We start from the raw sequence: 14,531 nt of genomic DNA on the forward strand, positions 1-14,531 counted from the left end.
ACCCTGGGCATGGGGACAACAGTGGCACTGGCATGGGGACACCTTGGGCACTGCCATGGGGACACCCTGGGCATGGGGACAACAGTGGCACTGGCATGGGGACACCTTGGGCACTGCCATGGGGCCACCCTGGGCATGGGGACACCTTGGGCACTGCCAAGGGGATGTGCCAGCCATGGGGACACCAATGGCAGTGACACCCCGGCCACGGTGCCACCCCAGTGCCCCCCATGCCACCTGCTGGGGACTGTCCCCGTTGGTGCCACCTCCTGCCAAGCTTTTGGGGGGAGGGGACACTCTGGTGGCATCTGAGAGGGGATGGCACATCCGGCCCCTCCCCCCTCCCTGCTTATCAGAGGGGACACTCTGGGCACACTTTGGGGACACTTTGGGGACACTTTGGGCACCATGTATGGCAACGTGGACCCCGGGCAGGGCAAGGTTTGGGTGCCAGGCCCTGACCAAGGTAAGGGGCACACCTGGGTGCCAAGGGGGGGGTGGAGGTGACACTGGCAGGACCCCCCCACTGTCCCCGACGTGCCCCCTGATGTCCCTTTTGTACCCACTGTCCCGGTGCCTGGTGCCCAGGGGAGTCCTCGGGGTGGGGGTGGCATCAGGGAGGGTCCCCAGGGTGGGTGGTGGCACCAGGAGGGTCCCCGGGGGAGTGGCGGCATCAAGGGGGGTCCCCAGGGTGGGTGGTGGCACCAGGAGGGTCCCCGGAGGGGTGGCGGCATCAAGGGGGGATCTGATGGTGGCACCGGGGGAATGGCACAGACCTGATGGTGGCACTAGGGGTGGCACAGACCTGATGGTGGCACCGGGGGATGGCACAGAACTGATGGTGGCACTGGGGGGTGACACAGAACTGATGGTGGCACTGAGGGGATCTGATGGTGGCACCGGGGGGATGGCACAGACCTGATGGTGGCACTCAGGGTGGCACAGCCCTGATGGTGGCACTGGGGGGTGACACAGAACTGATGGTGGCACCGGGGGGATGGCACAGACCTGATGGTGGCACTCAGGGTGGCACAGCCCTGATGGTGGCACTGGAGGGTGACACAGACCTGATGGTGGCACTCAGGGTGGCACAGCCCTGATGGTGGCACTGGAGGGTGACACAGACCTGATGGTGGCACCAGGGGGTGGCACAGAACTGATGGTGGCACTGAGGGGATCTGATGGTGGCACCGGGGGGATGGCACAGACCTGATGGTGGCACTGGGGGTGGCACAGAACTGATGGTGGCACTGAGGGGATCTGATGGTGGCACCGGGGGGGTGACACAGACCTGATGGTGGCACTGAGGGTGGCACAGCCCTGATGGTGGCACCGGGGGATGGTACAGCCCTGACGGTGGCACTGGGGGGTGGCACCCCCCAAATCCCCCCCCCAGATTTGTGCCCACCCGAAGAAAACCCCTACGAGCCCCTGGACCCCCCCAGTGCCCCCTCCAGCCAGAAAAACGTACCCACCTCGCCCCCCGGAGCCCCCCGGCCGTGCCCCCTGAGGGGGTCGGGGGTCTCCCTGGGCTCCCCCCGTGCCACCCATGGGTGGTGCCCCAGGGGCCGTTGGGTGCTGGTGGCACTGGGGGTCTCGGTGCTGCTCAACGTGCTCCTGATCGCCTTTGGTGCCCGGCATGGTGAGTTTGGGGGGCATTTGGGGGGCATCTGGGGGGATTTGGGGCATTTAGGGAGGTTTGGGGGTATTTAGGGGGGCATTTAAGGGGTGTTTGGGGGCATTTAGGGGGGTTGGGGGGCATTTTGGGGGCATTTAAGGGGGTTGGGGCATTTAGGGAGGTTTGGGGGGCATTTTGGGGGGTATTTAGGTGGGGTTTGGGGGTATTTAGGGAGGTATTGGGGCATTTAGGGGGGTATTGGGGCATTTAGGGGGGCATTTAAGGGGTATTTGGGGGCATTTAGGGGGGTATTGGGGGCATTTAGAGGGTTTTGGGGGCAGTTTGGGGGATTGGGGGGCACTTAGGGGGGTTTGGGGGCATTTAGGGGGGTTTGGGGGGCATTTCCTCCCCATGTCCCCCCCATGTCCCTCCATGTCCCCCCATGTCCCCCCCATGTCCCCCTCATGTCCCCCTCATGTCCCCCCCATGTCCCCCCCATGTCCCCTCCATGTCCCCCCCATGGCCCCTCCATATCCCCCCCATGTCCCCCCCCATGTCCCCCTCATGTCCCCCCATGTCCCCCCCCATGTCCCCCTCATGTCCCCCCCATGTCTCCTCCATATCCCCCCATGTCTCCCCATGTCCCCCCCATGTCCCCCCCATGTCCCTCCATGTCCCCTCCCCCATGTCCCTCCATGTCCCCTCCCCCATGTCCCCCCCATGTCCCCCCCATGTCCCCTCAGTCTCAGCCCTGACGGCCGCACTGGACGCTGAGAAGGAGAAGTCGCTGCCACCACCCACAGGTTCGTGTCCCCTCCCCACGGTGACACCACCCGCGTGTCCCCTGTCCCCACCTTGATCAGCACATGGTGGCCACAGGGCACCTCCTAGTGGCCACCACGGTGTCTCCTGTCCCTGTGTGTCCCCAACCTCCAGCTCTTGGTGGCCACCACCGTGTCCCCTGTCCCCACGTGTCCCCAACCCCCGTGTCCCCTGTCCCTGCTATACCCACCATGGGCACTGCGTGGTGGCCACTGGGCACCTCCTGGTGGCCACTGGCACCTCCTGGTGGCGGCCACGGTGTCCTTTGTCCCCACGTGTCCCCTGTCCCTGCATGTCCCCAACCCCCGTGTCCCCTGTCCCTGCTATACCCACCATGGGCACTGCGTGGTGGCCACTGGGCACCTCCTGGTGGCCACTGGCACCTCCTGGTGGCGGCCACGGTGTCCTTTGTCCCCACGTGTCCCCTGTCCCTGCATGTCCCCAACCCCCGTGTCTCCTGTCCCTACAATGCCCACCATGGGCACTGCGTGGTGGCCACGGGGCACCTCCTGGTGGCCACTGGCACCTCCTGGTGGCCACCACGGTGTCCCATCTCCCCACGTGTCCCCTGTCCCTGCGTGTCCCCAACCCCCGTGTCTCCTGTCCCTACAATGCCCACCTCGAGCTCTGCGTGGTGGCCACGGGGCACCTCCTGATGGTCACGGGGCATCTCCTGGTGGCCACCACCATGTGTGTCCTTTGTCCCCACATGTGCCCAACCCGCGTGTCCCCTGTCCCCAAAACCTTCTTAACGGGCACTGCGTGGTGGCCACTGGGCACCTCCTGGTGGCCACCATGGTGTCCTTTGTCCCCACATGTCCCCAACCCGCATGTCCCCTGTCCCCACCATGGGACAATACCCACCATGGGCACTGCGTGGTGGCCACGGGGCACCCCCTGGTAGCCACAGGGCACCCGTGATGTCCACTGGCACCTCCTGGTGGCCACCATGGTGTACTTTGTCCCCACATGTCCCCAACCCCCGTGTCCCCTGTCCCTGCAATACCCACCATGGGCACTGCGTGGTGGCCACGGGGCACCTCCTGGTGGCCACCACGGTGTCCTTTGTCCCCACGTGTCCCCTGTCCCTGCGTGTCCCCAATCCCCGTGTCCCCTGTCCCTGCAATACCCACCGTGGGCACTGCGTGGTGGCCATGGGGCACCTCCTGATGGCCACGGGGCACCTCCTGGTGGCCACTGGCACCTCCTGGTGGCCACCACGGTGTCCCTTGTCCCCATGTGTCCCCTGTCCCTGCATGTCCCCAACCCCCGTGTCCCCTGTCCCTACAATGCCCACCTCGAGCTCTGCGTGGTGGCCATGGGGCACCTCTTGATGGCCACAGGGCACCTCCTGGTGGCCACTGGGCACCCGTGATGGCCACAGGGCACCTCCTGGTGGCCACCGGGCACCCGTGATGGCCACGGGGCACCTCCTGGTGGCCACGGGGCACCTCCTGGTAGCCACTGGGCACCTCCTGGTGGCCACCACCGCGCGTGTCCTTTGTCCCCACATGTCCCCAACCCGCGTGTCCCCTGTCCCCGCAGCCTCCTCCTCCTTCCTTCTCTACAACGCCCACCATGCCCGCTGCGTGGTGGCCACCGGGCACCTCCTGGGTGCCACCCCGTGCCAGCCCCGCTCGCCCTCCCAGCGTTTCCAGTGGCTGCCAGGCGGGCGCCTCCTCCACTCGGGCTCAGGGCTTTGTGTCACCGCCACGTCCGCTCGGAACCTGGCGCTGGTTCGGCTGTCGCGGTGCCAGGAGGGTGCCAGGCTGCAGAGGTGGCAGTGCCAGCCCGGGGCGCTGCTGGCACTGCAGGGGCAGGCGCTGCATTTCAACTACGGCAACAACGCGCAGGGCGAGGTGATGCTTTACACGGGCACGGGCGAGTGGAGCCGCTGGGTCGTGCATGGCACGGGCGAGGAGGCGTGTGCCCGCTCGGGTCAGTGCCAGGGGGTGTGTGCCACCTCAGGGGGGGCGTGTGCCCGCTCGGGTCAGTGCCAGGGGGTGTGTGCCACCTCAGGGGGGGCGTGTGCCCACTCGGGTCAGTGCCAGGGGGGTGTGTGCCCCCTCAGGGGGTGTGTGTGCCCACTCGGGTCAGTGCCAGGGGGGTGTGTGCCCGCTCGGGTCAGTGCCAGGGGTGTGTGCCACCTCAGGGGAGGCGTGTGCCCGCTCGGGTCAGTGCCAGGGGCGTGTGCCACCTCAGGGGGTGTGTGTGCCCGCTCGGGTCAGTGCCAGGGGGGTGTGTGCCCCCTCAGGGTGTGTGTGTGCCCGCTCGGGTCAGTGCCAGGGGGGTGTGTGCCCCCTCAGGGGGTGTGTGTGCCCGCTCGGGTCAGTGCCAGGGGGGTGTGCCCGCTCGGGTCAGTGCCAGGGGGGTGTGTGCCCCCTCAGGGGGTGTGTGTGCCCGCTCGGGTCAGTGCCAGGGGGGTGTGTGCCCCCTCAGGGGGTGTGTGTGCCCGCTCGGGTCAGTGCCAGGGGGGTGTGCCCGCTCGGGTCAGTGCCAGGGGGGTGTGTGCCCCCTCAGGGGGTGTGTGTGCCCACTCGGGTCAGTGCCAGGGGGTGTGCCCTGTTGGGTCAGTGCCAGGGGGGGTGTGTGCCCGCTCGGGTCAGTGCCAGGGGGGGTGTGCCACCTCAGGGGGTGTGTGAGCCCGCTCGGGTCAGTGCCAGGGGGGTGTGTGCCACCTCAGGGGGTGTGTGAGCCCGCTCGGGTCAGTGCCAGGGGGGCTGTGCCACCTCAGGGGGGTGTGTGCCCACTCGGGTCAGTGCCAGGGGGGTGTGTGTGCCCGCTCGGGTCAGTGCCAGGGTTGGGGTGGGATGGGATGGGAATGGGGGAGACAGATCCAGGATTTATCCCAATCCCAACCCCAAATCTCTGGGATTTATCCCAATCCCAACCCCAAATCTCCAGGATTTATCCCATTCCTGACCCCAAATTCCAGGATTTATCCCAATTCTCAACCCCAAATTCCAGGATTTATCCCAATCCCTGACCCCAAATTCCAGGATTTATCCCAATTCCCAACCCCAAATTCCAGGATTTATCCCAATCCCAACCCCAAATTCCAGGATTTATCCCAATCCCAACCCCAAATTCCAGGATTTATCCCGTTCCTGATTCCCCCTCAGGTTTAGGCCTGGCTTAAGTCCCTTCCCCCTTTCCCATTCCCAGGGTGCCCTCCCTGCTCCAAGGGCTGGGTGTTTTCCGGGAATTCCTGTTATTTCTTCTCCCAATCCGAGTCCACTTGGGCTGAGGCCCAAAAATTCTGCTCTGCCCTCGGAGCTGCTTTGCTGGAACTGGAGGATTCCCAGGAAAAGGTGAGGAATTCCATGGGAATGGGATGGGGTGGGGTGGGATGGGGTGGGGTTGGGGTGGGATGGGATGGGATGGGATGGGATGGGATGGGGTGGGATGGGATGGGGTGGGATGGGGTGGGATGGGGTGGGATGGGATGGGATGGGATGGGGTGGGATGGGGTGGGAATGATGGGATGGGATGGGATGGGGTGGGATGGGATGGGATGGGGTGGGATGGGAATGATGGGATGGGATGGGATGGGGTGGGGTGGGGTGGGATGGGATGGGATGGGATGGGGTGGGATGGGATGGGAATGGGAATGGTGTCCCCCCTGTCTCTGGGGGTGGGGGAGGGTCCCGGGGGGGGTCTCACCGAGGGGGTGGAGGGGCATTTTAAGCTCCTCCCCCTCCTCCCCTTCCCCCCAGGAGCAAATCCAGGCCCTGCTCCAAAGCCCAGCCTGGCTCGGGATCAGGGATGAGGAGCAGGAGGGCACCTGGAAAAGGGGCAACGGCTCCGTGGTGGGACCTGAGAGCAGGTGGGGAGATGGGGGGGGGGGGAAATTTGGGGGGTCTGGGGGTGGTTTGGAGGGTGGGGGAGGTTTGAGGGTGAGGGTTTGGGGGGGTTGGGGAGGTCTGGAGGAGCTTTGGTGGGTCTGGGTGGGTGATTTGGGGGTCTGGGGGGGATTTGTGGGGTCTGGGGAGGTGATTTGGGGGGCCCTGGGGGTTATTTGGGGTGTCTTGGGGGGCATTTGGGGTTCGGGGGGGATCTGGAGGGTCTGGGAGGTTTTAGGGTGGTCTGGGGGAGGATCTGGAGGGTCTGGGGGGAATCTGGGTGGTCTGGTGGGGAATTTGGGGCATCTGGGGGAGCTTTGGGGGGTCTGGAGGAGCTTTGGGGGGTCTGGGTGGGGTCTCTGGGGGTCTGGGGAATCTCGGGGGGGGTGTTAGGGGGGTCTGGGGCAGTTTCGGGAGTCCAGGGGGGCATTTGGGGTTCTGGGGGAGGGATCTGGAGGGTCTGGGGGATTTTAGGAGGGTTTGGGGGAATTTGGGGGGTCTGGGGGATCTTTGAGGGGTTCAGGGGTGTATTTGGGGTGTCTTGGGGGGGATTTGGGGTTCTGAGGGGGGGATCCGGAGGGTCTGGGGGGAATTTGGGTGGTCTGGTGGGGAATTTGGGGGCTCTGGAGGAGCTTTGGGGGGTCCAGGGGGGCATTTGGGGAGTCCAGGGGGGCATTTGGGGTTCGGGGGGGGATCTGGAGGGTCTGGGAGGTTTTAGGGTGGTCTGGGGGGGCTTTGGGGCATCTGGGGGAGCTTTGAGGGGTCTGGGTGGGATCTCTGGGGGTCTGGGGAATCTCTGGGGGAATTTTAGGGGGGTCTGGGGGAGTTTGGGGAGTCCAGAGGGGCATTTGGGGTCTGGAGGGGGATCCGGAGGGTCTGGGGGGAATTTGCGTGGTCTGGTGGGGAATTTGGGGGGTCTGGAGGAGCTTTGGGGGGTCCAGGGGGGCATTTGGGGAGTCCAGGGGGGTATTTGGGGTTGGGGGGGGATCTGGAGGGTCTGGGGGGGTTTAGGAGGGTCTGGGGGTAATTTGGGTGGTCTGGTGGGGAATTTGGGGGCTCTGGAGGAGCTGTGGAGGGTCCACGGGGGTATTTGGGGTTGGGGGGTGATCTGGAGGGTCTGGGAGGTTTTAGGGTGGTCTGGGGGGGCTTTGGGGCATCTGGGGGAGCTTTGAGGGGTCTGGAGGAGCTTTGAGGGGTCTGGGTGGAATCTCTGGGGGTCTGGGGAATCTCGGGGGGGGGTTTAGGGGGGTCTGGGGCATTTTGGGGAGTCCAGGGGGGCATTTGGGGTTCTGGGGGAGGGATCTGGAGGGTCTGGGGGATTTTAGGAGGGTTTGGGGGGAATTTGGGGGGTCTGGGGGATCTTTGGGGGGTCCAGGGGTGTATTTGGGGTGTCTTGGGGGGGGATTTGGGGTTCTGAGGGGGGGATCCGGAGGGTCTGGGGGAATTTGGGTGGTCTGGTGGGGAATTTGGGGGCTCTGGAGGAGCTTTGGGGGGTCCAGGGGGGTATTTGGGGAGTCCAGGGGGGCATTTGGGGTTGGGGGGGGATCTGGAGGGTCTGGGGGGTTTTAGGAGGGTCTGGGGGAAATTTGGGTGGTCTGGTGGGGAATTTGGGGGCTCTGGAGGAGCTTTGGGGGGTCCAGGGGGGCATTTGGGGAGTCCAGAGGGGCATTTGGGGTTCTGGGGGAGGGATCTGGAGGGTCTGGGGGGTTTTAGGAGGGTCTGGGGGAAATTTGGGTGGTCTGGTGGGGAATTTGGGGGCTCTGGAGGAGCTTTGGGGGGTCCAGGGGGGCATTTGGGGTTGGGAGGGGGATCTGGAGGGTCTGGGGGATTTTAGGAGGGTTTGGGGGGAATTTGGGGGGTCTGGGGGATCTTTGGGGGGTCCAGGGGTGTATTTGGGGTGTCTTGGGGGGGGATTTGGGGTTCTGAGGGGGGGATCCGGAGGGTCTGGGGGGAATTTGGGTGGTCTGGTGGGGAATTTGGGGGCTCTGGAGGAGCTTTGGAGGGTCCAGGGGGGCATTTGGGGAGTCCAGGGGGCATTTGGGGTTCGGGGGGGGATCTGGAGGGTCTGGGAGGTTTTAGGGTGGTCTGGGGGGGGCTTTGGGGCATCTGGGGGAGCTTTGGGGGGTCTGGAGGAGCTTTGAGGGGTCTGGGTGGGGTCTCTGGGGGTCTGGGGAATCTCGGGGGGGTGTTAGGGGGGTCTGGGGGAGTTTGTGGAGTCCAGGGGGGCATTTGGGGTTCTGGGGGAGGGATCTGGAGGGTCTGGGGGGTTTTAGGAGGGTCTGGGGGAAATTTGGGTGGTCTGGTGGGGAATTTGGGGGCTCTGGAGGAGCTTTGGGGGGTCCAGGGGGGCATTTGGGGTTGGGGGGGGATCTGGAGGGTCTGGGGGATTTTAGGAGGGTTTGGGGGGAATTTGGGGGGTCTGGGGGATCTTTGAGGGGTTCAGGGGTGTATTTGGGGTGTCTTGGGGGGGGATTTGGGGTTCTGAGGGGGGGATCCGGAGGGTCTGGGGGGAATTTGGGTGGTCTGGTGGGGAATTTGGGGGCTCTGGAGGAGCTTTGGGGGGTCCAGGGGGGCATTTGGGGTTAGGGGGGGATCTGGAGGGTCTGGGAGGTTTTAGGGTGGTCTGGGGGGGCTTTGGGGCATCTGGGGGAGCTTTGAGGGGTCTGGGTGGGATCTCTGGGGGTCTGGGGAATCTCGGGGGGGGTGTTAGGGGGGTCTGGGGGAGTTTGGGGAGTCCAGAGGGCATTTGGGGTTCTGGGGGAGGGATCTGGAGGGTCTGGGGGGTTTTAGGAGGGTCTGGGGGTAATTTGGGTGGTCTGGTGGGGAATTTGGGGGCTCTGGAGGAGCTTTGGGGGGTCCAGGGGGGTATTTGGGGTTGGGGGGTGATCTGGAGGGTCTGGGAGGTTTTAGGGTGGTCTGGGGGGGATTTGGGACATCTGGGGGGAGTTTTGGGGGGTCTGGAAGAGCTTTGGGGGATCTGGGTGGGGTCTCTGGGGGTCTGGGGAATCTCGGGGGGGGTGTTAGGGGGGTCTGGGGCAGTTTCGGGAGTCCAGGGGGGCATTTGGGGTTCTGGGGGAGGGATCTGGAGGGTCTGGGGGATTTTAGGAGGCTTTGGGGGAATTTGGGGGGTCTGGGGGATCTTTGAGGGGTTCAGGGGTGTATTTGGGGTGTCTTGGGGGGGGATTTGGGGTTCTGAGGGGGGGATCCGGAGGGTCTGGGGGGAATTTGGGTGGTCTGGTGGGGAATTTGGGGGCTCTGGAGGAGCTTTGGGGGGTCCAGGGGGGCATTTGGGGAGTCCAGGGGGGCATTTGGGGTTCGGGGGGGGATCTGGAGGGTCTGGGAGGTTTTAGGGTGGTCTGGGGGGGCTTTGGGGCATCTGGGGGAGCTTTGGGGGCTCTGGAGGAGCTTTGGGGGGTCCAGGGGGGCATTTGGGGTTAGGGGGGGGATCTGGAGGGTCTGGAGGGTTTTAGGATGGTCTGGGGGGGCTTTGGGGCATCTGGGGGAGCTTTGAGGGGTCTGGGTGGGATCTCTGGGGGTCTGGGGAATCTCTGGGGGAATTTTAGGGGGGTCTGGGGGAGTTTGGGGAGTCCAGAGGGGCATTTGGGGTCTGGAGGGGGATCCGGAGGGTCTGGGGGGAATTTGCGTGGTCTGGTGGGGAATTTGGGGGGTCTGGAGGAGCTTTGGGGGGTCCAGGGGGGCATTTGGGGAGTCCAGGGGGGTATTTGGGGTTGGGGGGGGATCTGGAGGGTCTGGGGGGTTTTAGGAGGGTCTGGGGGTAATTTGGGTGGTCTGGTGGGGAATTTGGGGGCTCTGGAGGAGCTTTGGAGGGTCCAGGGGGGTATTTGGGGTTGGGGGGTGATCTGGAGGGTCTGGGAGGTTTTAGGGTGGTCTGGGGGGGCTTTGGGGCATCTGGGGGAGCTTTGAGGGGTCTGGAGGAGCTTTGAGGGGTCTGGGTGGAATCTCTGGGGGTCTGGGGAATCTCGGGGGGGGGTTTAGGGGGGTCTGGGGCATTTTGGGGAGTCCGGGGGGCATTTGGGGTTCTGGGGGAGGGATCTGGAGGGTCTGGGGGATTTTAGGAGGGTTTGGGGGGAATTTGGGGGGTCTGGGGGATCTTTGGGGGGTCCAGGGGTGTATTTGGGGTGTCTTGGGGGGGGATTTGGGGTTCTGAGGGGGGGATCCGGAGGGTCTGGTGGGAATTTGGGTGGTCTGGTGGGGAATTTGGGGGCTCTGGAGGAGCTTTGGGGGGTCCAGGGGGGTATTTGGGGAGTCCAGGGGGGCATTTGGGGTTCGGGGGGGGATCTGGAGGGTCTGGGAGGTTTTAGGGTGGTCTGGGGGGGGATTTGGGGCATCTGGGGGAGCTTTGGGGGGTCTGGAGGAGCTTTGAGGGGTCTGGGTGGGGTCTCTGGGTGTCTGGGGAATCTCGGGGGGGTGTTAGGGGGGTCTGGGGGAGTTTGTGGAGTCCAGGGGGGCATTTGGGGTTCTGGGGAGGGATCTGGAGGGTCTGGGGGGTTTTAGGAGGGTTTGGGGGGAATTTGGGGGGTCTGGGGGATCTTTGAGGGGTTCAGGGGTGTATTTGGGGTGACTTGGGGGGGGATTTGGGGTTCTGAGGGGGGGATCCGGAGGGTCTGGGGGGAATTTGGGTGGTCTGGTGGGGAATTTGGGGGCTCTGGAGGAGCTTTGGGGGGTCCAGGGGGGCATTTGGGGTTAGGGGGGGATCTGGAGGGTCTGGGAGGTTTTAGGGTGGTCTGGGGGGGCTTTGGGGCATCTGGGGGAGCTTTGAGGGGTCTGGGTGGGATCTCTGGGGGTCTGGGGAATCTCGGGGGGGGTGTTAGGGGGGTCTGGGGGAGTTTGGGGAGTCCAGAGGGGCATTTGGGGTTCTGGGGAGGGATCTGGAGGGTCTGGGGGGTTTTAGGAGGGTCTGGGGGTAATTTGGGTGGTCTGGTGGGGAATTTGGGGGCTCTGGAGGAGCTTTGGGGGGTCCAGGGGGGTATTTGGGGGTTGGGGGGTGATCTGGAGGGTCTGGGAGGTTTTAGGGTGGTCTGGGGGGGATTTGGGACATCTGGGGGAGCTTTGGGGGGTCTGGAGGAGCTTTGAGGGGTCTGGGTGGGATCTCTGGGGGTCTGGGAATCTCGGGGGGAATTTTAGGGGGGTCTGGGGGGAGTTTGGGGAGTCCAGGGGGGCATTTGGGGTTCTGGGGGAGGGATCTGGAGGGTCTGGGGGATTTTAGGAGGGTTTGGGGGGAATTTGGGTGGTCTGGGGGATCTTTGGGGGGTTCAGGGGTGTATTTGGGGTGTCTTGGGGGGGGATTTGGGGTCCTGAGGGGGGGATCCGGAGGGTCTGGGGGGAATTTGGGTGGTCTGGTGGGGAATTTGGGGCTCTGGAGGAGCTTTGGGGGGGTCCAGGGGGGCATTTGGGGAGTCCAGGGGGGCATTTGGGGTTCGGGGGGGGATCTGGAGGGTCTGGGAGGTTTTAGGGTGGTCTGGGGGGGCTTTGGGCATCTGGGGGAGCTTTGAGGGGTCTGGGTGGGATCTCTGGGGGTCTGGGGAATCTCTGGGGGAATTTTAGGGGGGTCTGGGGAGTAGTTTGGGGAGTCCAGGGGGGCATTTGCGGTTCTGGGAGGTGGATCTGCTGGGGTCTGGGGATTTTAGGAGGGTTTGGGGGGAATTGTGGGGGGTCTGGGGATCTTTGGGGGGTCCAGGGGTGTATTTGGGGTGTCTTGGGGGGGGGATTTGGGGTTCTGAGGGGGGGATCCGGAGGGTCTCTGGGGGAATTTGGGTGGTCTGGTGGGGGAATTTGGGGGCTCTGGAGAAGCTTTGGGGGGTCCAGGGGGGGCATTTGGGGTTAGGGGGGGGATCTGGAGGGTCTGGGGGGTTTTAGGGTGGTCTGGGGGGGCTTTGGGGCATCTGGGGGAGCTTTGAGGGGTCTGGGTGGGATCTCTGGGGGTCTGGGGAATCTCTGGGGAATTTTAGGGGGGTCTGGGGGAGTTTGGGAGTCCAGGGGGGCATTTGGGGTCTGGAGGGGGATCCGGAGGGTCTGGGGGGAATTTGGGGGGGTCTGGTGGGGAATTTGGGGGGTCTGGAGGAGCTTTGGGGGGTCCAGGGGGGCATTTGGGGTTCTGGAGAAGGGGTCTGGAGGGTCTGGGGGATTTTAGGGAGGTCTGGGGGGAATTTGGGGGGTCTGGGCCATCTTTGAGGGGTCCAGGGGGGTATTTGGGGTGTCTTGGGGGGGGATTTGGGGTTCTGGGGTGGGGATCTGGAGGGTCTGGAGGGTTTTAGGGAGGTCTGGGGGGAATTTGGGGACTCCAGGGGGGCATTTGGGGACTCTGGGGGGGCATTTGGGGACTCCGGGGGGGCATTTGGGGACTCTGGGGGGAATTTGGGGACTCTGGGGGGGATTTGGGGACTCTGGGGGGGCATTTGGGGACTCTGGGGGGACATTTGGGGACTCTGGGGGGGGAATTTGGGGACTCTGGGGGGGCATTTGGGGACTCTGGGGGGGCATTTGGGGACTCCGGGGTAATTTGGGGACTCTGGGGGGGCATTTGGGGACTCTGGGGGCATTTGGGGACTCTGGGGGGGAATTTGGGGACTCTGGGGGGGCATTTGGGGACTCTGGGGGGGAATTTGGGGACTCTGGGGGGGCATTTGGGGACCCTGGGGGGGGATTTGGGGACTCTGGGGGGCATTTGGGGACTCTGGGGGGGAATTTGGGGACTCTGGGGGGGCATTTGGGGACTCTGGGGGGGAATTTGGGGACTCTGGGGGGGCATTTGGGGACTCTGGAGGGGAATTTGGGGACTCTGGGGGGGATTTGGGGACTCTGGGGGGACATTTGGGGACTCTGGGGGCGGAATTTGGGGACTCCAGGGGGGAATTTGGGGACTCTGGGGGGGCATTTGGGGACTCTGGGGGGGAATTTGGGGACTCTGGGGGGGCATTTGGGGACTCTGGGGGGGGAATTTGGGGACTCTGGGGGGACATTTAGGGACTCTGGGGGGGGGATTTGGGGACTCTGGGGGACATTTGGGGACTCTGGGGGGACATTTGGGGACTCTGGGGGGGCATTTGGGGACTCTGGGGCGGCATTCGGGGACTCTGGGGGGGCATTTGGGGACTCTGGGGGGTATTTGGGGACTCTGGGGGGGAATTTGGGGACTCTGGGGGGGATTTGGGGACTCTGGGGGGGAATTTGGGGACTCTGGGGGGGCATTTGGGGACTCTGGGGGGGAATTTGGGGACTCCAGGGGGGAATTTGGGGACTCTGGGGGGGCATTTGGGGACTCTGGGGGGGCATTTGGTGGGTCCGGGTGAATTTTGTGCCCCCCACGCCCCCCCTGGCACTGACCCCCCCCCGGTGGGTGGCACAGTTGGTGGCACCGACAGGAGCCCAACGGGGGCACGTTGGAAAATTGTGCCGTGGTGGGACCGGACGGGAACTGGTTCGACTTTCCCTGTTCCGGGAACGAGCGCTGGGTCTGTGAGGGGGATCCCTGAGAATTCCCGGGAATTCTGTGGGAATTCCATGGGAATTCCATGGGAATTCCATCAGGATTCCCTGAGGATTGTCTGAGCATTCCCAGGGAATTCCCAGGGGATTCCACGAGCATTCCCTGTGCTGGGAGGGAGTGCTGGGTGTGTGAGGGGGATCCATGAGAATTCCCGGGAATTCCATGGGAATTCCATGAGGATTTCATCAGGATTCCCCGAGCATTCCAGGACCATTCTCTGAGAATTCCATGACCATTCCATGACCATTCCATGAGCATTCCATGGCCATTCCATGAACATTCCCTGAGAATTCCATGGCCATTCCATGAACATTCCCTGAGAATTCCATGACCATTCCGACCATTCCCAACACCGGGATTGGGAGGGGGGGAAGTTCCTGTGGGATAATAAATGAAGTGTGTGCTGAGATTGTACTGGGAGTGACTGGGAGTGATTTGGATCTTACTGAGAGTGACTGGGAGCTGATCCCAGGGCTGGTTATCCCGACCCAGGGCTGGCTATCGCGATCCAGGGCTGGTTATCCCGACCCGGGGCTATCCCGATCCAGGGCTGCCTATCCCGATCCAGTACTGCCTATCCCGATCCAGGGCTGCCTCCCCCGATCCCGGGCTGCCTGTCCCGATCCCGAGCTGCCTGTCACGATCCCGGGCTGCCTGTCCCGATCCCGGGCTGCCTATCCCGATCCCGGGCTGCCTGTCCCGACTCAGGGCTGCCTCCCCCGATCCCGGACTGCCTGTCCCG

General features: G+C 64.3%; 1 protein-coding gene across 2 annotated transcripts; it reads left to right on the forward strand.

Moving 5' to 3' along the window:
- The first annotated feature begins 381 nt into the window (after positions 1-381).
- On the forward strand, positions 382-14,187 carry LOC139685152 (macrophage mannose receptor 1-like). Of its 2 annotated transcripts, none has more exons than XM_071581757.1 (7): positions 382-466; positions 1,397-1,642; positions 2,362-2,421; positions 3,986-4,378; positions 5,606-5,751; positions 6,157-6,266; positions 13,649-14,187. In XM_071581757.1, the coding sequence occupies exons 1-7, from the start codon at positions 409-411 to the stop codon at positions 13,773-13,775; spliced, it is 1,140 nt and encodes a 379-aa protein (XP_071437858.1). In that variant the 5' UTR covers positions 382-408; the 3' UTR covers positions 13,776-14,187. The 2 variants fall into 2 exon arrangements, with proteins under 2 accessions (XP_071437858.1, XP_071437859.1); XM_071581758.1 differs by having other exon boundaries at positions 3,986-4,299.
- The last annotated feature ends 344 nt before the right edge of the window (positions 14,188-14,531 follow it).

The sequence above is a fragment of the Pithys albifrons genome, unplaced genomic scaffold, assembly GCF_047495875.1.
Source record: "Pithys albifrons albifrons isolate INPA30051 unplaced genomic scaffold, PitAlb_v1 scaffold_41, whole genome shotgun sequence".
Lineage (NCBI taxonomy): Eukaryota > Metazoa > Chordata > Aves > Passeriformes > Thamnophilidae > Pithys > Pithys albifrons.